This window comes from Ochotona princeps, chromosome 21, assembly GCF_030435755.1.
Source record: "Ochotona princeps isolate mOchPri1 chromosome 21, mOchPri1.hap1, whole genome shotgun sequence".
In the NCBI taxonomy this organism is placed as follows: Eukaryota; Metazoa; Chordata; class Mammalia; order Lagomorpha; family Ochotonidae; genus Ochotona; species Ochotona princeps.
The window spans coordinates 39,525,468-39,550,433 of NC_080852.1; the positions used below are offsets into that span (position 1 = coordinate 39,525,468).

The window sequence follows — 24,966 nt, forward strand, 5'->3', positions numbered from 1 at the left end:
TCCATTCAAAGGACCCTCAATGATACTGTACATTCACATATACCCATGGTCAATCTATGAAATTCAAGAGCAACTGAAACCTACTGAGACATAAATAAAAGGTTACCTTATGTCATGAGAAACATCATCTTTGTGTGGCAGGAACGACACAAAGAAATGGAGCCAAGGTAAACAGAGGAGGCATTATTGTGACTCTGTGGTTTCTACTACGTGCCGACACATGCAGAAAGTCATTAAGTGATGGACTTCAGATCTGCACTCTACAGTTGACACTAACAATCACAAATGTCCATAGGACACAAAAGCAATCCTTCTAGCAGTCAGGAGGCTACCTTAAAGAACAGTGAAAAAAGACCTGGTTACCGTGTTGCCTTTTTCTTTAGCCAGGATAGCTCGATGAACCTGTTGGATTTGGGGTGCAATTTTCCTAGCAGCTTCAGGAAAGCTGCGACTAAATGTATTCAAGCAGCCAGTCAACTGTGGTTCTTTCACTGGATCGCAGTCACACTCATTCTTTTAGGATAAACTCCCCTAGACCAAAGCCGACTCTAGGAAATCTGACCCAGAACCAAGATCTGGAAGGCTCCTACTCAGGGTCCACTGGTCATCCACGCAGGATTTTTCATGTTCTTCCTAACTGGGCTCCTGACACTTCCTCGAGCTTGCTCTAACATTTCCCCAGTGGTTTTACACACCTGGTCCTCTGTAGATACCTGTAAATGTACTTCTCTACTCTGTATTTACTGGGCCAACTATCATTTGTTCTTTAAGACCAATCAATGGGGTTGTCAGTAAGCTAGAGTTCCTAAGGGTCTAGAGGTGAGTATGTGTGCCCCTGGGGCAACCACTTTGTGCAGGCAAAGGAGAGCTTCCTTTCAGTATCCAGGGCACTTCCTTCTTTGGGTACTGGCCTATGCTTAGCGTACTCCTAAATGATGAAGACACAGAAACTTTGATAAGAAAATAGCATTTGCCCCAACAAAGAAAGAGGACATGGCTTTGGGCAGGGCGCTGGGAGGCATGCTTTAGCAGCAGGTCATCCAAAGAATTGAGCTTCTCCAAGGCTTAGGATATCTGTTGTATTCCCTTTTCTACTTTGATTTCCATGTATCTTGATTTCTTAGAGTTTCAGAGTTCGGCCTTCAGCTCTCAAGTTTTCTTCCTCAGTCTCTTCTCTGCTCGCATTTCATCATTGGCTCATCGAAATGAATCATTCTCTTTCCATGTAATCTATTTCACCCTTGTTTACAGATCCTTGATACACCTATAATTCATTAACTTCTGTCTCTCGCTCTTTTTTCTCTTGACAGCTGTCCTTCAGGTTATTTTTATCTATAACGGGCAGGCGCATTCACGCATGTGCACACACACATTTTCCCCCAGAAACAACCTCATTTGAATGCATTAAGAACAACAAAGGCTCTCCAGAACTTTCCAGTCCTAACCTCACATTTCATGTATAAGAAAAATCAGAGTGCCAAAAATGTCCCTCATGCATACTTAGACTGCAGTTGATTGACATGGGGCACAGTGCTAGAATTTCCCTTGGTTAATCCAATACCCAGTCTAGGTAGCTTAGTTCTCATATTTAGAAATGCAGTTGATGTGCACTGTAACACACACACACACACACACACACACACACACACACACACTTTTTAAATGCCACTTTGTTTAAATAGGTATAGACATAATACTTACCATTTGGGGACTCACATATTTCACTAAGCATAAATGGTCCCCAAATGCATCCACCTTGTTGTAAGACACGATCTCATCCTTCCTTATATAAACGAGTAGTACCACTGTGTTCATACACATCACATTTGCTTGTTGTTGCGCCCTAGTATCAGAGTTATTTCTCAACCTTCTGATGTCAATTGCGGTATTTTTAGTAAATATCCAACCCCTGACTGTCCTGTATACTGTTATCTTGGAGAAAAACCAGCTAAATAAAGCCTTCTTTTGCTATGTTTTAAGTGAAAAGACCTAAAAGCACAGGTTTCTCCCAGGGATTGTGCCGTCTGTCCTATGCTGCATTGCTGCCTCATTCACAACTCGCATGGACAATTTGTCAAATGTTTCCAAAGCTTCCAAATTTATTTTCCTTAAAATACATTTTTTCCTCCTTTCCCAATCACTTCTTTAATTTTCAGTTGCAGCAAATTATTATGGTGACATTTATTACTGAAATCGATTTATTTAGAATAAAAAAGTATGGTTTGGTATCAGTTGCCAGCTGCAACGTGTGGCGCGTGTGAACACTGAGTGTCCCAGCACACTCGATCAGTGTCAGAGTGAGTCTTTTCTTGTCGCTTTGCTGATCTGCCAGCTGGGGAATGCTAATGGCCAGTGACGTGAAGTCCAATCAGAGCCCATCACACCTGACAGGAAATAAGTGGCTCCCTTACACAGAGGGTCCTCAACAGGCTCATGACATGCACAAAAAGAAAAAGCATGGCGTTTGAGTGATTTTTATTACATGTAAACAGACTTTGATTTCACTTCTCCGTGACCTGTTTGACACCCAGGTGTGTAAAGGAACTCAGTTAATTGCTGTCACCATCTCTTTAGGAATTGAGGCTGCAGATTTGCCCATTTACTGTTGGCATTTCCTATCACTTGCTCAGGGCCAATCATCCGTAATGTAAGTACCACAACATTGAAAATGAGATGAAGCCATCCTCCCCACAGGTGCTCCTTCCCCTCGCATGCTCTGCTGGCCTCACCCTCCGCAGCCTGCTTGCCCAGTGGAACAGTGTCCCTATCAGGAGGGCTCAGAGCATGAGACAGCCTGCTTTGCCCTTCCTACTTCCTGGGGAGCAAAAACGGAGGTTTCTGTACACAGGGGTGACATCCCACCACCTGCCTAACTTACCCATCACATCAGTTCCACAAAATAGGCTCTCCAGATTTGAAACCAAAGGCAAAACAAAATTAGAATGCAGGGGGTACCCTCAAGGGGGGCAAGAGCAGGAATTTCACTTCACCCTAGCTCTGCTGAGCTTGGGAATTAGAATGTTTAACTCATTGCCCTACTGAACATTTTTTGGGAAAACAAGTCACACACAAAGATCATTTGGAATGAGTATTTTCCATGTCTAGAGAAGATTTCAAATCCATACATGTACGCAGTCCCTTATCTACTCAGAACACACAAAATATAACAGAAGTTATTTTATTTTTATATAAACTATTTCAGAATAGTTTTAAGTGTACAATTCAAAATTTGTAAAACAATAGTTTCCATATACCCCTCTCCCATCTTTGCTTGCTAACATTTTATATTATGATCTGTTTTAGTTAATGCACCACTTCCAGCCAAATCCCCTTCGTCCCAGCCATCCTGCTCCCTGCCTCTGGTAATGACCAGCCTATGATCATACGGAGGTGTGTCTTGGCAGCCTCTCTGTCTTGGTTGTCCGGTGAAGTCTAAGATGTTGGGGCATGTAGACCATCGTTCACTCTGACTGGAATACTTGGTATCTTCAGGTTTTCACCTCTTTGGGTCTCATAAAAAGCACATTTAACAACCATATGAACGAGATATTTTCTCATTCATGTTCCTCATCATCTGCTACCTCCACATCACAGACAAGACTGACCTTATTCCTGGTCTAGACTGTCAGCTGAGGTTTCTCTGCGCCTGACATGCGGCTGGAACTTAGAGCGCTGATCAAAGAAACAACACTTGACAATGAGCATGCCATGCATCGGTGCTCTCTTACTAAACACTGGAGCTCCACAAGGCATACGCGGCCTGGAACAGCACTGTGAGTCAACCAGCCCGTTCTTTCTTTCATGCATCTAGGAAAACTCCGTAACCTATGTGGAACATTCCAGGCAATCATGGAAGGTTAAAACAGGGCACATGTAAACTGGAGCCAGAAATACATTGTTTTAGACTTTCACAGCTTTTTCCTGCCTTCAGGAAAAATACAGAAAGAATTCATTCGGTTTGGATTACAAATCACGTCCTCCTTCAAAAAAACTGGCCCAGGAGTACTTTTATTATTTATTTAATTTTGCCCGTGCCTACATATATTGCAGATTTAATTCAGGAACCCAGCTGTTCTCTAACCTATTTGAAAACTGTTGCCAACTGGGAGAGCCATTCTACTTAGCCTTGCAAATGCCTCTTTCATTACACCACCTTCCTAATGTTCATGGCCATGAGAGAGGCAGACATGCTGTCCACGAGCCTCGTGGGCGGTAATTAGAGGATGGCCAAGCATGCGACTCTCAGAATAGCACAGCATTTTGGAGGGTGAAGATCTGACGGCAACAGGGGCCATCTCTCTGCAGGACAACTGTGGGGCTGGAGAGGTAGGCCGAGCATCCTCGTCAGTGGAACAACACACAGAGAGGACGATGCCGGGAGCACCTGACTGACCAGCAAGCAGAGGGAAAGGATGCATCACAAATGTACTGGCTCGGGAGCGACAGGGGGGCTGCCAAGTCCAGCAGATGCCCCTCAGACCTTCCCGGATGTGGGGTAGCCAGCTAGCCACGTTAACTTTGCCAGAATGCAGTTCCCATTGAAAACATGATGCTGCTAGCTGAGCAACACACTCCCGTCTTCGACAGGTGGAGAGAAAGCCCTGGAAGAGCAGCAAAGGAGAGAAAGCGAGCCCGCAGAGACCACAGAGTTGTGAGCCTTTGGGCCACAGACAGTTCATGGCTAGCTCCTCGCATGTACAAAAGACAGCAGCCGAAACATGGAGGGCTGGTGCTAAGCGTGTGCAACACAGGAATGTAAGGACGACGCGTGCTAGTTGGTGACTGGCTTTTCCTATTTATAGCGAAGGGCACAACGTGACACAACAGAGTTAAAAAACAACAACAGGGATGTAGTAGAAGTGCTGGTGATTGGATGAGGTTGTGGTTCAGCATAATGTAACGTGGAATAGCCACCAAAATAAAACCAAAAATCTTCCAGGCAGGAGAACGAAGCATACAAGCCCCATACAGGACACAATCAATCACACAGATATATTTTATGTATTCCATAGCTTCCTTGAGAGTTCCTAGGCCAACTGACCATCCTTATTTTTCCACTTTTTAAAGAGCAAGTGATTTGTAGCCCTGGTATTAATGTAAATATGCATCCGCGATATGAATGCCCAGTCAGCTGGAATTGTGTAGCAATCAAGCTGGAAGATGACAGGACCGGCCAAACCCTCAGCATTTTCTATGCTGCTCCAAGAAAATGCCCCTTTCTTCCAAGTAGAATTAAAACACTTTGACTTCCCACCCAGCACTGTTTTTATCAGTAACATTTCTCCTGCTGTTTCATAGCTCAGGCACCACCACCACCCCCTGTCCCAATCCTTGCCGCCTGATGCCTGCGCATCATGCAGTACCACGGTTGATTTTGTCAATTTCTGTGTCCTCATATACAAAGAGAAACAATGTTTTCTTTCAAAAATTTATAGTGCCTTTGAGATAACTCGTAACTCGCTGTAAGATCCCATTCCTGAGTTTAGTGACCATGGGAATGGGTCCTACAACTGCACCCTATTCTTGACCTTTGTTCCTCCTCAGAGGACTGCCATTCTTCCACTTAGCCTACTGCCAGTTAAAAACTGTGTGTGTGCGTCTGCGAGTTCCAGGGAAGAAACTTAGTGCTGGGGGACAATGATGCATGCCAGAAATATTCTAGACAGACACAAGCTATAATGGTAGGGGTCGGGTGGCGTACCAGAGACGCAAGTGGCTCATTCTGTCTCGGATGAGGTGCAAAGGCCACCAGTTACATCCATGCAGAATTTCTGACTGAGCAGAAATTCCACAATGGGACAAGAGTTCATCACCCAATGGTCTTCCTGATGTCCTGAGGGCAGGGAGACACTTAGAGTTGGAGTGGAATCAGTGACATACAGTCCCCCAGGGCCTCCTGCTGCTCTGTTCTTCAGCCCCACCTCTCCTGCGTCCTGTGTCCTGAGAGGTCCTCATGTTGTGAGTCACCTCCTCTAAGAAGTCTTCCTGAGTACAGCATCACTGTGGCACCTGCCTGGCTTCCCACCCTCCTGGATGCTCCGGATGCTTCTTAGACAACATGAGTGGAGTGACTTACTGACCACTTTCACTCAGCGCCAAGTGTTTTCAAATTGAGCCTTGCAGGTCCTTCTGTTTTCTTGATTCCTAGCACAAAACAAGGCACCTGGAAAATATGCCTATTTCTGGAAATATCCAGACAGAGTTAGAAAGTTCTCTCTCATTCTTGCAATCCACACTGCAGCACAGGGGATTTTTCCCTGGACATGTCTTGCTGAGTGAAATTAATTCAAACTTCCCAATGAAAACACAGGTGACTCATGGGATTTTTATCTCCTCTGGATAACATGGAAAGCGAACAGTAGCAGACCACTATCTGATGTGTTTGAAAAAGACTACACAGAACACACAGCCTTCTGGGGAAATTAATTAATTAGGCTGGAGTGGAGAGAGAAAAGATGGAAGTGCAAATATTTGATACTTTCTTAGAGGATAGAGTTCTGCTTAATGTGCAGTGCGTGTGTTAGGGATCTCTAGAGACGAGACTCAACAGAAGCCAAACCCAAAGAGGCTGTCTACAGGCAGTGGGGTCTCCACTCCTTGACAAAGGGTTTTCAAGACAACTTGTCTTCTTTTAAAAACGCACTGCAATCAGTAAGCTTTGTTATATCCGAAGGCACCCCATGACACACTTTCTGTACATCTGCCTCACAGCAAGTCCCCCAAGCAGCAAGGAAAGGGGAAAAGATTCAAGCAGGCAAGAGAGGAAAGCGAATGAGAACCAATAGGAATGTGGTACAAGCCCGTCAGCAGATGCAGAGGAAGGGGTGCCGGGACTGGAGCTGTGAGGGGCCCTGGAAGCGAGCAAGCAAGGAAGCCCGGCAGCTTGTCTGCTCTGGGGAGGCATTTTCTCTGACATTGCAGTGCAGGCACAGCTACTGGGAACGGCTATCATTTCACTTCTTTTAACCATGATACTTACCTTTCAGAAAGCTCCATGCCCTGAAGGGAAGACAACAGTACATGCAAATCACACTATTATTATGAAAATAGCATGATGTCTTCCCAAGAGAAATACAGCCTTAAAAATACACCAGGTGTGGCTTCATTTGCATCTTATGAATACAAGTCTGAAACCACCTTGCATATATTACGTGTGAACACCAAATCCTCAAATGAACACACAGTTTGGTCCACGGGCTACCGCCTCAGCTAGTGCTGCAGGTGCTAACAGCCATACCTTCCACGGTCGCTCGCTTGGGCTGAATGGTGATGGCGCCTTCTGCGATGTCCTCGTGTTGGTGCAGTGGGTTGATTTTGGCTCCCCAGCTGTCTGAGCCCACCCAGAGAAAGTGGCCCACTTGGTCCGCTCTCTTGGCTGCTGCAAGGATCTGCCTGAGGGAATGGACATGAAAAGCGCATTAGTGTAAGAGAACATGTGCTGAACCCACGCCAAGTGCAGGACCCCTGCTTCCCAAGTGGGACACTCAGAGGAGACCACTGGTTCAGAATTGGACTAGTTTTGGAGTCAGTTGAGAAGTGAACCAGAAGATACAAGAGTCTCTCTCTCTCTCTCTCTCTCTCTCTCTCTCTCAGTATATGTGTGTGTTATGCTCTTGCAAATAAATCAATCTTGACAATACTACGTAACTAAGGATAACTCTACAAGTATAACCACTACCATATTCACTCCAGAAATTTAAAAAAATATATCTAAAATTATATTTAACAGAGAAAGGCATGCAACACTGGTGTGCCTGATATTTATGTAATCATTATAAAAATATGACAGGACAATGTTGGGAGGATAGTGGAGATGCAGGCAACCCAAGTTCTATCTGAGAGGATTTAACAGGCAACATTTAAAATGAGTTTAAAACAGCAACGGATCAACCCTAAGCAGAAAACCCCAGGCTAGCTCAGGGCTCAAAGAGCCGCCAGAGCAAAGCACACTGAAGCCCACCGAGGTTCAGCCTGCAGGTTGCCTTCAAAAGTGTTTCCAATATGTTCTGTTCTTTTTTTTTTCTCAGCGTATGTTATTTTCATAATGTAGGAGACAACCAAATAGTTACAATCTTGGCCCAAAGGTGCCACTTCTAAAAGATCATTCAATTCTTCCCTAGTATGAACTACACAAAACATTCCCAGTGTTTGCAAACACATGCATAGTATATGCAAACCACGGGGCCAGAATGAAGCACAGAAAATGCAAGCTAACACAAACATGTTAACAACACAGTAGGCACGAGCGGATGATCTTGGAGCAGCATGAGCCGCCAAGGGTGGGCAGAGCCTCAGCGAAAGGTCCAGCTGATAACCACATGAGAGACACATGGCTAATTTAACGCACTGTTGGTAAGTCTTGGAGGGTGATTTGTTACCCACATCTGGCTGTTGTCTTCAACTGGAGGGTCAATAAATGAAAGCATAAATGAATATTTTAAAGATAAATAGGACTAAGCCATTTAAAAATATTTGGGGTACAAGAACGATTCGTTTGTGTTGTGAACTGCGAAGAGTGCAATACAATTCTATACAACACTGATTTGGTTTGGAAAAATTGTGTGTATAGAAAAAAACATGCTAAACATTGTAACTGATGTTGTTAGTGGTTTTCTTTAATGTGGTGTTGCAGGTTTTATAAGAAATTATCTTAAATTGTTTGTGATTTTCTCTAACCTTTCATTTTTCTAGGCTAGCAGGAGAAAAATAACATGTAAGGGTTCCTTTTAAGAAAAGAAATGACGTTTTTCACCACATGAATTTAAGGGCAGGTGTTGCTTTGGTATTCGGAACAAAGTGTTTCAGAGACATAATTTTCTCTAAAATCCAAATTATCAGTACCCTTGACTGATTTAGCACTCATCTGAGCTTCAAAACCCAGATATTACTGTCTCCTCACTGCTATTGTCTGACAAAGCATTTGAACTTCATGTTCCAAGAAAGCTCAAAATTTCCATCCCACAGTGTAAATTTCCTCAAAAAAGAAGTACCAGTGCAGTGTGGGTTATCAGCACTTGTCACCTTACTGTCTAGGATCACCTCTGGAGGACAGTCAGACACTTAATCACCGAACTCAGCACTGATGGGTGCTGCGACTGCCAAGAAACACAGCGTGTGGTCCCATTCAGCACCTGTCCCCGTGGCTGTGGCCAGCAGAAAGCACAGCCCCCAGGGGATGGCGTTCATCCACCCACTGCCCCCGAGCAGAGAACACCCTCCCAGAGCACCCCAGGAACTGCTTTGCCTGCACTGCACGAGGTAAGAAAACACAGAGAAGGCTGGGAGCAACCCACTACCCACTCTACACATGCGCAGAGAGAAAAGGATGAATGACGTCACCAAGGAAGGCATTGGTACAGTCGCAAACAAACCAGAGCAGAAAGGCCAGAAAAAGAACAGAACGGCAGCTCCATAGCCAAAATGCAAAGTGAGCATGAAAAATGTCCCAAGAATAGAATGTACCATTGCTGTATGAGGGTTGACCTGAACCAGGGCCCTGCAGAAAGACATGTGGAATGGGCCTTGAAACAGACTTGGTTCAGCATGAGGCAAGGGACAGAAATGAGACAGGATGAGAGAAGACCCCACAGGTGAAGCTGGAATTCGAGCCAACGCAGAAGCACGCATTCTGTGTGAGTACACACATGGGCTGCAGTGCTCAATGTGGACCTCACTCTAAAATGTCATCCAGTCCAGACAGAAACATGTGGTGACAGCATTCAGCATATTGGGAATTTCATTCATTTTATGGGCTGCCATTTGACCGAGTGCCTCCCACAGCCTGAGCACTAGGTTAGGCATTGAAGATGAAATGAACTTAAGAAGCCATCACCTCTGCCAGGGTGATGAGTACACATCACATGAAAATGCACATTCGTGACACATCCTCACGGTGCAATGGGTGATGCTGCCTCCTGGAACACCTGATTCCCCGGGAGCACTGGCTCAAGACTCGGCCGCTCCATTCTGATCTGACTTCCTACTGGTGGCCTGGGGAAGCAGCAGATGGTCTCAGTCCTTGGGTCTCCACATCCATATGGGAGACTCGGATGCAGCTCTTGGCTTCAGCCATTGCAGCTAACTGGGGAGTGAGCCACTGGGTGGACAGAAGAGCTCTTTTCGCCTCACCTTGTAACCCTTCCTTTCAAATAAAATAAACCATTTTTTAATTTCTTAAAAAAATAAATTTTTACATTTAAATATAAAACGTTTACATTTGAAAAAGAAATAAAACAAATATAAATGAGCCATGCACATAAAATGGCACAAGTGACATAAACAATGATGTAATGAGGAAGAATTTCTTAAGGCTTAGCTGTTAGGATCAAGTGCCCAGGAACCTGACACTAGATATGAGCCTAAATGCTGAAGTGGAGGAAAAGCCTTCTAGAAGCTTCACAAGAAAGACATAAAAATCTGGGGTAAAGGAGTTGCAAAGGATCCCTAAAGCTCACCCCACAAATGTTGCAGGGGGGAGACCTGGCTAGTGGTTGGGACAAAGCCAGGAACCCTAAGATGAGCATCTCCATGACAGATGACCTGATACCCAGGAGGCTTGCAGTCACTGGGAGACCTCCCCATGGTGAGACAGTGTTCATCAAAGATGGAACGGACCCTCAGGAACGTGGACAACACTCTTTCCAATTCACAGTCCAGCCTCGACGCCTGTGGGCAGACATGTGCAGTGGGAAGAGGGCAGATTCCGGAGTGATGAGGAAGACACCCAGAGGGGAGAGGCACGGGCTGCAGGGGCTGACAATGACAGCCAAAACGTTCAGGCAAGATGTAATAATAGAGCACATTCACTTTGTAACAGGATGCTCTTGGGGAACACAAGATAAGCAAAGACTTAAGGCTCACACACACTGAGTCATTTGCAAATAAACACTATTTCTCTGGGAGACAAATATTTGCATTGAGTTAAGGAGAAATCTATCTTTGTCTTATAAAATTCTCCCTTTCTAGGAATCTTCTTATAAATGCCCAGAAGATAAATGCATAATATGACACATTTGGACATTGTTTTGCATTTGTATATTAATATCATATACTTACATATTGTATAATACAAAGTACATTCATATTATCTATTTGTCCAATTACATTTCAGCACACGTTTACAGAGAAGGAAGTTCATGACAGCAGTATTTATAAAGGTGAGAAGCTGGACTCAAACATAAATATCTAATCTTACTGCTTACACTATGTGATAGCTGCTAGACATGATAAATAGTTACCATAAACATACGGGACCCGATGTGCCCTTTCACAATTTCTGTTTTACATATTTGAAACTACTGTGCAAGTCTTGAAAAAAATTACATTAGATGCATGCATTTTGGCTAACCCACAAATTATATAATAATGATAGCCTTAAAAAAAGTTGCCAACCAGAAGGGGAGTAGCTAAATAAGTAACAGTGTATGCATGGATTATGAACTGGAACACAGGATAGATGTAGCTAGCCAGGGCCCTCCCTGCTGAGCCGCTGCCCAGGGACCCCAACCTGCAGGGGAGGATGCTCAGACCCACCAAGGGAACCCAAGGGGCTCCCCAGACTGGTCGGAAGTTAGCCAGCAGGCACACCAGCTCTGGCATGATAGATCCTGACCAGCAGGCACACCAGCTCTGGCGTGCTAGATCCTGACCAGCAGGCACACCAGCTCTGGCATGATAGATCCTGACCAGCAGCACACCAGCTCTGGCATGATAGATCCTGACCAGCAGCACACCAGCTCTGGCATGATAGATCCTGACCAGCAGCACACGGGGCAGGCAGCACTGTGATGGCCATGATTCTTCCAGGATTTTTTTTAACTTGATAATCAAGTGTTAACACTACTTACTCCAAAGCAAATAAACAAGAAAATCATTCCAGATTATGGTGGTAGGGTTCACAAAATAAAGCAGCGAGCATCTATGTTCTAGAAACATCTCAGACTGGCTAGACACGGCTTAGCCAGGAACGCAACAGCTGGTTCCAAAGGGAGTCAAGACTCCAGGCTGATTTCTGAGTTTCAGCGGATTTGAGAGAAGCAATAAAAAAGGGAGAGTGGACCGGGGCAACCCGAGCTGGGGCGTGTTTGCTTCTGAACATAATGAAGGCAAGTTCAGCCATGGTGAATGAGGTGGTTTTTTTTGTAATATTAAAAGAAACCGTGTCTGTTACACTCGGTTATGAATTTAAGCCCAGTGTTTTCTCTTGTCACTCCGATAACAGTGTGCATGCATCTTGTCAACAGCGACACACTGGGACCTCCCTGGTCGAATGCAGCAACCAGAAAGCCTGTTCAGCCTTGGCTGTGGTGGGGCAGCACCTCTACCCCCGGTCAGCCTCCCTGCTTCCCTGCCAGCATCTTTATCTCCCGTCCCTCTTCTGCAACAGGTGTATCAGCCAATTTCACCATCCATCCTTACTTGATGTCTTCGTCGTTGGCAAAAATCACGACGGCCCTGGAGTTGGGGGTGTCCAGGAGCTGCCTGATGATCCGGTCAAAGTCGATGCTTCTGTCTTTTCGTTCCTGCGGTATTCTCACGGACTGGGCGATGCAGAGCCCCCCTGCGGAGAGAGGAGTGAGCAAGCATTAGAACCAGCGTTCCCACGGATACAGCAGAGGAGCTGTGGCAGGTGCTGCAGAGGGCTCCTGCTGGATCCTGAGGGTTAACTCATCCTGGTGTTGTTTCTGAGTTCAGGAAGCCATGAGGTGGGCCACTGCTCACACACAGGGCATGTCACTCCCTGTCACTGACTCATAGGGTCAAACAGTAGCATCATTTTCTCCAAGAAGATTGTTTATTTTCTTTTTCATTTCTTTAGTGACACATTGGTCATCCTGTAGTATGTTATTTAACTTCATGTTGTCGTAAATGTTCTATTTCTCTTCTTCTTGTTGATACTGTTTTGTGGCTTTTCATTTAAGGGGATGTATGGCAGCTGCGTAATAGAGACTATCATGTCCAGATGTGAGGATACAATACACTGTGCTTCTCTAGATAGGCTCCCAAAGAAACAGTTAAATATATCTACACGATAGGATGCTGGACACTCTGCCATTGTCCATACCCAAAATATCAGGATATACTTAAATAGCTGAATGATGGGCTTATGGCTGCTTATGAAGGACTACACTGTTATAATAATATAGGGGATATTGGGGGAGAAGAGAGGAATTTTGGGAGGGACAAGAACAATTCCAGAGCCTATGGAATACATTACAAAATAACAAAATAAGTTTACAATATTGAAAGTAAAGTGGAAGTCAGTAAATACCAGGACAATCTCCAAATGCTTGTAAGTTAACTATGGACATGTAACTAGCCTGTTGGGACAGTGGAGTGGTGTAGGTTGCAGGCAGCTTGCAGTGCTCATGCATCGGGCTGCTGGTTCCACTTCCTGGCTGTTCCACTTCTAACAGTTTAACGCAGCTTTCTGCTATAACCCTGGAAAGCCAATGGACCATGGCTCAAGCACCTGACCCTGTTCCTCTCATGTGGGAGACCAGGATGATTCCGATTCCTGGATTTGGTCTAAGTTTTGGCTGTTTCAGCCTCTGAAGGAGTGAGATCCCTCCCTCTGTCCTCCTTCTCCGTCTCTCAGTTTTCCAATGAACAAATAATCAACTCATGGTCAGATAAATTTCCAAAAGTATTTTAACTTACAGAGCTGGTGTTGTGGTACAGCAAGTTAAAGGACCACTTGTGACACCAGCATCCCCTGTGAGACCCGTGCTTTAGGTTCCATGTGCTCTGCTTCTCCTGCAGCCTCCTGCTCATGCTCCTTGGAAGGAGGCAGAAGACAGGACAGCGTAGGTCCTGCTAGCAACATGGGTGACACGGACAGACTTCCTGGCTTCCAAATTTGGCGTGGCTGAGCCCTGGCATTTTAAATTTTATTCATTTATTTTTAAATTTGTTTTTCCATTTTGGGAGTTAAACAGCAAGTTCAAGAACTTGTCCCTCTCTCGGTCTCACTCCATTCCTTCACCTCTCTCTCTCATTCTCTCTCTCTCGCTTTGATCCTCAAAGAAGTCTTTAAAAAGTGTTTTTAGCTAAATGAAAATGAAATTACAACATATCAAAATGTTACAAAGAAGTGCTTAGAAGGAAAAAAAAGCACTATATGCCACTATTTCAAAGAAATATCTAAATCAGCAACTAAAACCCGTAGATGAAGAAGACAGACAAGTCGAACAAATGTTGAAAATACATAGAAAGACATAAACATTAAAAAGATCAATGAAGCTGAAAACAATACAGAAAAATAATGCAATCAAAATGCATTGTTTTTTGAAAGATCAATAGAAAACCTAAATCCACAGCCACTATGGACCATAGATAGGCGGAGTGAAGGCGGGTAGGACTGCTGATGCCCTAAATACTACACAGCGCTAAGAGGATGCTAGGACCAATGTCACAAAGAACCACAGTGGAATGAAGGGCAGGAGGGGAGGGCTGCTAATGTTCTGAATGGTACATGGTGCCAAGAGGGTGCTAGGACCACATCAATGCATCAGGCTATCTAAAGGAAACACAGAACCACTTGCAGGATGGAAGCTACCCAAACAGAACGAAGAATCTACAAACTTACAATCCTGTATCAATTAAAAACATCAAACTCACAGACTTTTAAAAACATCTTTCGTAATATATAGGCAAAACTTGTATGCTTCACTAAAATATATAAAGAAATTGCTCACTGGGACATGGAAAGCTGAGGCACGTCAGACCCTGGAGAAAATCTGACCGCACTTGTACTTCTAGTAGGAAATCCTACTGAAGGCAACAAGTGTGGGGGCTTTAGCCTGGAGGTGAACACACCGTGACTTCCATGTGCTCCATCTCACGTAAGGGTAACTTGAGCTTGACATTCCCGAGGAGTCCCGACTCCCTCATCCTACTATCCATAGGAGGAAACTGGTTCAAGGAACTGGGTTGGGATCATGTACATCGGATACCAGGATTGAGTTCCCAGCTCCCAACCCCCTCGACTCATCCTGGCACATGGCTGGAATTTACGGAGTGAAAGAGCAAATGGGAACTCTCTTTATTTCTCTGCTTCCCAAATAACAAATTAATAAACAAAACATCAAAACCAACAACACCCAAATAAAAACAGCAAAGGCTGCAGGAAGACGATAAACAGGAATGCAAACTGTTTGGCAGTCTTCTTAGAGGACAACCAGTTATCCCCACACACACAGCTGCTTCTCTCAAGTTTTTAACCAAGTGATTCTAGAATTTACATTTACACACCGGTGTGTAGCAGACCATATATAACAACTTCTTAAGCATAAGGAAAGAAATGCGGAATAAGAGAGTGTACAAACACATAACCACAAAGAATTTATTAAAGGGAAGTAGACTTGCAGAGCTGGCCAGCTGCCAGCACCCCTAAGGAGCCAGCTCCTGTCAGAGACCCTCTCTTCCAATTTTGGGGAGCTGCAGTGTTTTGAGTAGAAGGCAGTGGGCAGATCTGAGGTAGCTTTTTACAGGCTTTTCATACTCGGTGGGTCTCTCTGGGGGCTAGGTGGATGGAAATAAACGCAGAGGGTGGAGTGGGATGCGGACTAGTACAGGGGTTAGCTGTGGCGCTTGGTTTTTTTTTTAAGATTTTTATTTATTTTATTGGAAAGCCAGATGTACAGAGAGGAGGAGAGACAGAGAGGAAGATCTTCCATCTGATGATTCACTCTCCAAATGGCTAAAACGGCTGGTGCTGCGCCGATCCAAAGCCAGGAGCCAGGAACATCTTTCCAGGTCTCCCACGTGGGTGCAGAGTCCCAAGGCTTTGGGCTGACCTCAACTGTTTTCCCAGGCCACAGCAGGGAGCTGGATGGGAAGTGGAGCTCCCGGGATTAGAATAAGGCAAGGGTCTTAACCATTATGCTATCACGCTGGGCCCTTGGTTTTGTTTTGAATGTAGAAGAATCCATGGTGGTATTGATCTGCTATGAGACAGGGCGTTATGATGGCTGAGGTTTTAAAATGGCTGGGGTTTTCACCCTTGCGGCACCAATAATCATAATTAGAAGACACCCTTCCCACAAGTCAGTTCTGTTTCCAACTCCATCTTTCGTGCAAACCAATGAATGCTATAAGCCCAGCCCAACTGAGTGGTCCGCCTTCAAATATATAAGCACATTTTTAAAAGAATATAAAGAAATGGACCCTTCAACACCATCCTGGCAAAATAAAGGGGCCCACTCTGCATAGTAACCCAGCTTCTCATCAGGATTCAATTACAGCTGAGTCATTAAACCAGTAGGAACAAACTATTTGGGACTGCGATTAGTGAAGGGACCGTCCGCACTCTCAGATTGAGGGATCACCCAGCACACTGGGGGACCTGATGCATGGAGTTTCACGATTGCAGAATGTAGAAGCTCACCCTTTTTTACAGAGAACCATCCAAAGGTGAGCAAAATCAACCACCACAACAGAAGAGACAAATGGGCTATTAGCATGATAATTGGAAAGAACATGTTCATAAATCCACAGGCAGAAAAAGAATAGAAAACAGAGGATGTGTAAGAAGCATGCTGTTTTGATCTCCTCTTGGAAGGCTAGAGTTGCACTTGCTGGAGAGACAATCAACATTTATTTCAGACCCATAGTGAGTGGGGTAGGTTTGAAAATTCACTTATATTGTAAGTAAAGAGTTCAACTCAAGCAATCAACTCAGATGAAGCCTGCCAGGCCAAAAATGCTGGCCTACAAGTACGTAACTGTGCAATGGAGGAGGGCACACGTACACAGGAAACATACCCAGTATTTTGATCTTGCTGTGCATATGCTCCATGAGAGTGAAAAATCTGCACACCTCGTTCCCCTCTGCAACACAGTCATCTCCCTTTGCCAAGCAGCCATCATCATGCTAGCCGCTATGGTCACTGTAGCTTCAACACACCCAAAACTGTAATGCAACTGGGCAACACACACACACACACACACACACACACACACACACACACACACACACAGAGTTCAATGAGAAAATGGTGGCTGAAGAGCAACAGCTGAGGAATGTGCTGCTGCAGAAGCAGTCCAGGTACTTGACGAACCTTCGGGAGTCCGCATCACTCGGTGTTGCAAAAGGCTTTGGGCCATTCCCTACTGTTTTCCCAGGCCACAGACAGGGAGCTGGACGGGAAGCGAAGCAACCAGACACGGATTGGTTGCCCATATGGGATCCTTGCAGTTGCAAAGGGAGGATTTAGCCAATCAGCCATTGCGCTGGGCCCTGTTACACATTTTTCATGCCTGCCTTCTAATTTAACTACGACCAGGTCATGTAAGAGATGAACAGTCCTGGGTAAGCAGGGGTCCATGTTGCAGATGCATGCCTGGAAAGTACGTAGGCTTAGCCTATCCAAGGCTACAGATCTGAAGATGGTCCTGGGGCAAAAATGAGAAATACCTCACCTTTAGTCCAGAGCTATTTTCCTGCCAGATCACATGAATTCAAGTGATTTTCCTCACTAACTTCCTCATGTTTCTGCCAATGAATCAACCAAGACCATTAATGCCTCTGACTCCAGGGCGATCCTTGGGGCTATCAATCTCCAGTGAATGGAAAACACTTGTTAAATATTTAAATGTTTTAGAACTGCATTTCATTTAATAAATTGGATGTAGAAAGTTTAATTTGATCTGTCCATACAAGTAAACATGGCTCCCTTTCTACATACATGGAGGAGGGAAAATGACCGAGTCTTCATTCTGCCCATTAGAATGTTGTGATTTATACTAAATTCTCTAGACTCGCTCTTTGAGCTTGATACTTTACTTGAATACACAGAACTACACCATGTGAAGAAACATGGAGACGGTCTTGCTTGCAAGTTAATTGTGCTGTTGCCCCGGCTAACACTTTGCCACACTGGATATCAGCATGCGCTATGCTTAACCGTCCCATCCACAGTGACTTGTGCACACTCCAAGACAAAGGAACTGAGCCGTAACAATTGCTTCATTTTACAAGATCTTTGTTCTGCAGCTCTCTCCTCTCCTCTCCTTGGTGTTTCTCCCAGGATTTATCAGTACTGTAGCAACCCATTGCCTCTCTTATGGCTTGGATGAGTACATGTATCAATAACAGTGATTTGCAGAGAAATGGAACATGTATCATTGCTAAGGCACCTGCCCATTCATCAGTGTCCTGTCCTAGAGCAAAGAAAGAAACATGCCAGCCTCATCCACAAATTCCCAGGGAAATCTATGCCCTCCCTCTTTGAGAATTGCATTGTTTAAGAGATGTTTCTCTAAGCATAGAAGTCCAACAAAGACAGGTATTCACATCACAGAGCTCCCCTCCTGCAGGACCAGTGCTCTGAGCTTTGCATACAGCAAAGGATTAACTGAACTGTGGACAGCACCAGGCTGGGAGCTCATCCAGTGTTTGGGGGTTCGGCAGAGAGGAAAACATTCAATATAGACTCTTCCATAACCCAGTTGATGGACTTGCCCTTGCAGAAGTCTTGCTCTTCGTCTTCCTGCTTAGTTTGAGAGAATACCCACAAGCAGCTAAGCCACAATGGGGCCATCAGTCTTGGGAACTCAATAACGAGGTTGTCAGGCCAGACCAGAGAGTGAAAATTTCCCGCAGCAACCTCTTGAAATCAGGTTAGTGTACTCATTTGCACAGGTCTGAGCCCAGGGACAGGATTATTCGGAACATCTGTGGTATCCATTCCCAGAGCCAGCCATGCTGCTGAGGGGAAGGGAGCCTCGTGTCTAGGGGTGGGACACAGCTTTGACTTCAACCATCTCCCAACTGATTTAGCCTAAGCTGTCCAAGAGAACGCTCAAGCCCTGCTCTCTCACAGTGCCATCACTATCCAGACAAGATAACAGTGCTTTCCTACTGCACTTTGAAATGCACTTGCCTTTTGCAACATGCCCATTGTTATGTTCTGATAAATGACAGATTTCTCATTCTCAAGCAGGTACTGTATTTGAAAAATTAAAAAGCAAAGTTATGGCCTCAATGCAAATGTGATCAGTAGTGTGCAATAACCCTAAAAGAAAGGAGGAAGAATCTTGCAGATGGATGCACTCAAACCCTAGAAACCAGAAGATTAACTGAAGCAGTTAGTTTGCCAGGCTTCGTGCTATGCATCACACCACTCACACACGGATGAGCGAGGACACAGCATGCTTTTATTGTTACATATTCAAAGGGCTACTGACACTGAATGAAAGAGAAGAGAGCAGGCCATGCCCAATGCATACAAATGAAACAAGTGCTTCAAAGCAACTGTGTCTGCAAATCATGCAAATCAACCACTTCTGATAAACAGAGTTCCGCTTTAGTATCCCAGCAACATCCAGAAATAAGTGGCAGAAGAAGGATTTGTAAAAACTATAAAACTTCTACTGAGGGAAGTCCAAAATTATATGGCCCTCAGGTTTACCAACTGGCTTGACAAAAGTCAAGTTACACCTTGAAATCTGATTACACAAAATGTTGCCTCATCAGCCAATGTTGAGTGTTTCATGCCAAGTATTAAGAAAAAACATGTAACCACGTAACAATGAGTATGAGTTTTAATTTAGATTAAAGCATGCAATCACATTCCTGATTATGTGAGAGCTGAGCTTTAAGCTGCCATTTCCTTCCCAGAGGAAAAGGCTCATATTCCTCCTCACTTCCACTACAGACTATGGGCATGTCTGGGTCTCTACCTTTTTGATAATGCTGTGACTTACAGAAACCAAAGGAATAAACATGATCATTCACATTGGAAGTGATGTGGTGGTCTACAGATTCCAAATGGATTCCATGGATTCCTTTCCACCTTATACAGACACTCAAAGTGCCCTTGCTCTAGCATCGTACCCGCACTGAAACCATCTTGGGCTTCACAAATTGAACTCGGAGGGAGGTGGGAAGATGAAAAGCTCTTAAGCATATGAGGCACACAACTGTGGCCAACGCCACACATACTCTGCCACGTGTGGAAGTCAAGAAGCAAAACAGTGGTGACTAGAGTAGGGAAGAGGTTGGAAGGTGAGCTGAGAGGCACAAAAGTAAAGTTTGGTGGGAGAAACAAGTTCCGCTGTTTCACACACAGCACAGGGAGATGACAGCAAAAGACATTATATTCTTCAGAGTGGAGTTGGCAGTTTCCAAACACTAAGATAAGGAAACAGAAAGGCCTATTGCTTGGTATGACCAGTTTGTGCATTAAAATAGTGCAGAAAAGCCCTGCAAAAACACATAAGCATTACATGATATCCCCAAATCTTAAAAAACAACAAACAGATAGAAGGGTAGGAATTTCTTCAGAATGCAGTCACTCGCACTCAGACCGAGCTGAGAGTCCTCCAGTTCAGGGGGCAGTCGGGTTTCAGTCACGCTGTAATTACAAAGCAACAGCCCATTTGGCAAGCACAGGCATCAGGATTCCACAGGCCCAGGGACACACATCGCTCTGGCCGCCTTGGAGCTCACCTGGATGGCTCCAGTCCAAACATAAATCCCATACAACCTGGGACCTCACTTTAGTGCCCTGTGGAGCCTCACATTTGAGAACCACCTTCCTTATCAGTTAAGTGTTCCAAGGAGGCCCTGTGTGTCCCTGGCACGTGTTCCAGGGAGTGCAATCACACAAGCCCTCAGCTTGAATCAGAGACGAACAGAGCTGGGGTGTGAGAATGGTCAGTAATAACAGAATTCTTAAAAGCCAAGGAGAGAGGAGTTACCTAAATATTATCTAAACCATCATTTTATCTATTACCTAGAGATTCTCGACCCCCAAGGAATATTATATTATATTATATTATATTTACATATTTGTGATTTATTGCAAGAGAATGGTCATGAATTAAGACTCACCATTTACATTTGCCTTGTGCCATATTAGTTATTGCACATGATGAGTGTTGACAATAATTTGCTGTGTAGACCTGACAGTTGCTAAAAATGACTTACTTTAGGCTGAAAGTATGCCCATAGGTTTTGTTTTATAACTTGGGATAGAAATTTAAAAACAAATAAACTTTTCCAGGACCAACTTTTAGGCAAAATTAGGCCCATTTGAAAACCAGGCTTAATTATATAATAAATATTTCACTTTTTGTTGATAAACACAATAGAACTATTACCATGACTTCGAACGGATAAGACTCAGAGAAGGAAAAGTGAATCTTTGATTTCCTGCTAGGGATTGATTAGGGTTGATTAAAAAAATCTAGGCACTAATAAAGAAGCAAACAAATTTGAGTGCTTAATGCTTCCAACTGTCCAGCTCCATTGAGAGTAAGTGGCATATTCCACCATAGTAATTAGATGGTGACGTACGACATTTAAAGAGTGACCTGCCCATTCTGACCGTTTGCTTCAGGCCTGTGCACTGGTACCCATGCACTGGTCACAGTGTGGCTGCCTCCCCTGCACGGACACACACACACCTCACTCTTAAACATATCACACACATATACACTTCACTCCTGCACACCGCATACACACACCCACCCCTGCACACACATACAGCACACACACCTCTCACCCCTGCACACACAAACACACACACCCCTCACTCCTGAAGCCAAGGCCTTTGGTGCTTTGGTCATCAACATTTGGTTTTGGTAATCAATCCGTGTCTGTGATTATGAGAACTGTGATTTCTACTTAGCTAATTAAACCCAGGGAAATTAGCGTGTTTCTCTCAATTTCCTTCACAGCTCATTTTTCTATTAGAACGTAATTGAGTTATTAGATTGCAATAGACAAATTAAGACGCCTGAGTATGTTTTCTCTTCTCACCAAAGATACTGACGCTGCCATCCCCGGTATATCTGAACTGCCACTTTGCAAGCTACAGACAGCATGTTTAATTAAGAGACCTTATCTTCTGAATTGGCTTGATTAATAAGTTATTTGATTCAGCTTTCATATAAAATTGGATTTCTTTGATTTTTTTAAAAATAAAATGCCAGGCCAGGGACTCCATTTATTTTCCTCCTAAAAGAGGTGCTAGTGTGTTTGTGTGTGACCAGCCACAGCCACCCCGGGTCACCTTATCCACGGCCAGTAAAGCCATGTGCGGAGCTGTGGTGGCGTCTGAGGTGGCTGCCTCACGTGGGTTGGGTCTGTGTGGTGACGCCCCACCATGATCCGCTGGGTGAAAGCATTTACCATCCAGAGCCACCAAAGTCCTACCATCACTGACTTCTCTGCCTCTCCAGAACTGCCTCATTGATTCACATTTACAAGGAAGTCTTACGATTTTTTCTTAAAAGAATTCATTTATTTGAAACAGAAGTCTGAGACACAGAGAAGGGGAAAAGGCTATTCCATCTGCTGGCTCACTCCACAGATGGTGAACATGGCAAAGGGCTGGGCCATGCAAAACTAGCAACTTTGACTGGAATCTCCCACATGTGGGACAGGGGTCCAAGCACTTGGGGGCTTTTTCTACTGTCTTTCTCAGGCCATGAGTAGGGAGCTGGGTTAGAAGCAGAGGAGCTGGGACACGAACCAGTGTCCAAATGGGATGCCAGTGTCCAGGGTAGAGGCTTGGCATACAATGCCACAGCACTGACTCCTTAATATGGTTTAAAATAAATTTATTAGTACATTAGATTCTCAGGATCAAAGCGAATGGTAACATTGATTGCAGCACAAAGTGTATCAAACAGGATACTAATACAAAGAGAACAGACTCCATGCAGTTCACAGAGACCAGCCTAAGAACGTAATGACTCTCCCTCCTTCCGTCTCCAAGTTAAAACAACATTTCAATTGATATTATTTTCAAGTTCTTCTATCCCACTCAATAAAAAGTTCAACAAGCAAAAAAGTGAGAAGACTAGAGTTTGGCAGGAATATTGGCAAAATAGCAAAGCAGAAAACAACAAAAAAAATTACTGTTAGTGAAATAAGTTTGTCTCAAAAAGCAAGTATGGTATGTTTCCTTGGATATGCAGCAGTTAATATAGAACTCAAGAAAATGCGTGGGTATTAAATAGAAATCATGTGATATCATTATCCTTTTTACCCTTTATGCTCTTGCGAAACTACGCTCTTCCTACTTTCACTTTCCCTTGTTGAACAATAAAGATTTGTGGGCTCGGCGGCATGGCCTAGTGGCTAAGGTCCTCGCCTTGATCCCATGTGGTCGCTGGTTCTAGTCCCGGCAGCTCTACTTCCTCTCTATCTCTCCTCCTCTCAGTATATCTGACTTTGTAATGAAAATAAAATAAATCTTTAAAACAAAACAAAACAAAACAATAAAGATTTGTGATTGTCTCCTTGGACGTTTATCTGTGGAATGCATGAAATCTGTTTTCTTTCTGTTAAAAAAAATAACCAAATGAAAAATGTCCATGTGAGTCATATGCAGTCAATTTCAAAATAATCACAACATAATAGCAGCATTTATATATATGTGTATATATATATGTATATGTATATTTTCACTACCACAAATAACAGAACGCATGAGATACTTGCATTGGGGGCCTCATTTATTTCAGTTAGCACAATCATCTTCAGTTGCATCTTTTTTTTTTGCAAGTATCACAATTTCATTATTTTTATGGTTGAGAAATATTACAATGTATAGCTGAGGTACCTATTCACTCTCTTGTCCATTCGAATGCATTTTTCACATCCATTAAATCAATATTCTGTTAAGGAACTGTGTTTATCTTTTTACTCTTCGTATTTAGTTTCACACAGGCCTCTGAAATCGATGATCTTCTAATGATGACAACCTTTGAAGAAGTTCACTTCATCAAAGCATTTTCTGAGTACTCAGTTTGTACCCGTTGCTGCATCAAAGGTTTTTAAACGTATGGTCTGCCCTACATGCACAAAAGCTTCCTGAGGTTAGCACCATTCTTGCTTTAACTTTGAGGAAGTGAAACTGCACAAAGAAAAACAAACAAACAAAAATTTTCTGAGTGATTTGGCTGTGGAGTTGCCAATGCTGGTGTTCTCGGCCAGGCTGTCTAGTTGTTGGGTTCATGTTCTGAAGTACTGCACCCATCTTCCAAGTTGGAAAGTAATATTCAGAGTTTAAACACAAGGTCATGCAGTGAAGAGACGGCAATTTGAAGACAAGAACGTCGTCTTCCTGGCAAATCAAGCATAACTGCGAGGCAGCAGTGACGCAATGGGACAACAGATAAAGGGACCAGGCATTAGGCCCAATGACAAAAACTTAGGGCCAGGTCTCCAAGCCCAGGAGTGCCTTGCCCATTGTATAACTCTCAGATAGAAAAGGAAGAAACAATGTCATTCCCTCTGCTCCTCACGTGACACAGAACCCAGTGAGCTGCCCTCTCTGGGAGCTGTCCATAGAAGGATCCTCTGACCACTTTTGGTTTCACCCACAGTGTATCTTACTCCTGATGTTTCATGACCTGATTCAACCTATCGAAGATTCTGTGAAGTTCTGGAGCCAAAACACATTTTGAGTTATCCTTAACCATCCTTCCTCATATTTACTAAGCCAAAGGTCCGAGTGTGGCAGGCAGAAGCAGCGCATCTCGGAGACGACAAAACTTCACTCCCCAGAGCTTCCAAGTTATCCCGGTGCAGGGGAAACACTGGCAAGGGCAGCAGGTGGCTAAGCAGCTGACTAAGTGGATGGTCTGTGGGGACGAACTACAGCAAGTGCCAAAGAGCAGGCTGGGAGCCACATGAAGAAAGCAGAGCCCTGAGCGTGAAGCCTGCAGGAGGGCCTGGCTGGGAACTCCGTAAGCCTGCAGAGGGAAAGCAACTGTAGACCCATGTGACGATTCAGGAATTGTGACTTGAATCACTCCAGAGAAGGGCACTGAAGATAAGAACAAACAACAAACTAGTAAATGATGATGTCTGTTCTTCCAATCCATTCTCTTGGAGAGAGAAATTTTGAAAGTTTGAGACAAGATGCAATTCTAACATCCAAACTTAGCACTCCTTCCCGTATAATGTGCACAGGATATTGGAAGAGGAATTTTAAAAGTAAAAACTAG

The 24,966-nt window shown here is 44.1% G+C and overlaps 1 protein-coding gene across 1 annotated transcript in view; it reads right to left on the minus strand.

The window, feature by feature from the left end:
• Positions 1-24,966, minus strand: part of GRM7 (glutamate metabotropic receptor 7) — a 390,314-nt gene that overhangs the window by 276,352 nt on the left and 88,996 nt on the right. Inside the window, exons 2-3 of the mRNA XM_058678925.1 lie at positions 12,418-12,559; positions 7,238-7,392 (exon numbers count right to left, since the gene is read on the minus strand). Coding sequence (XP_058534908.1) covers positions 7,238-7,392; positions 12,418-12,559 — 297 coding nt within the window. The remainder of the gene's footprint in view (positions 1-7,237; positions 7,393-12,417; positions 12,560-24,966) is intronic.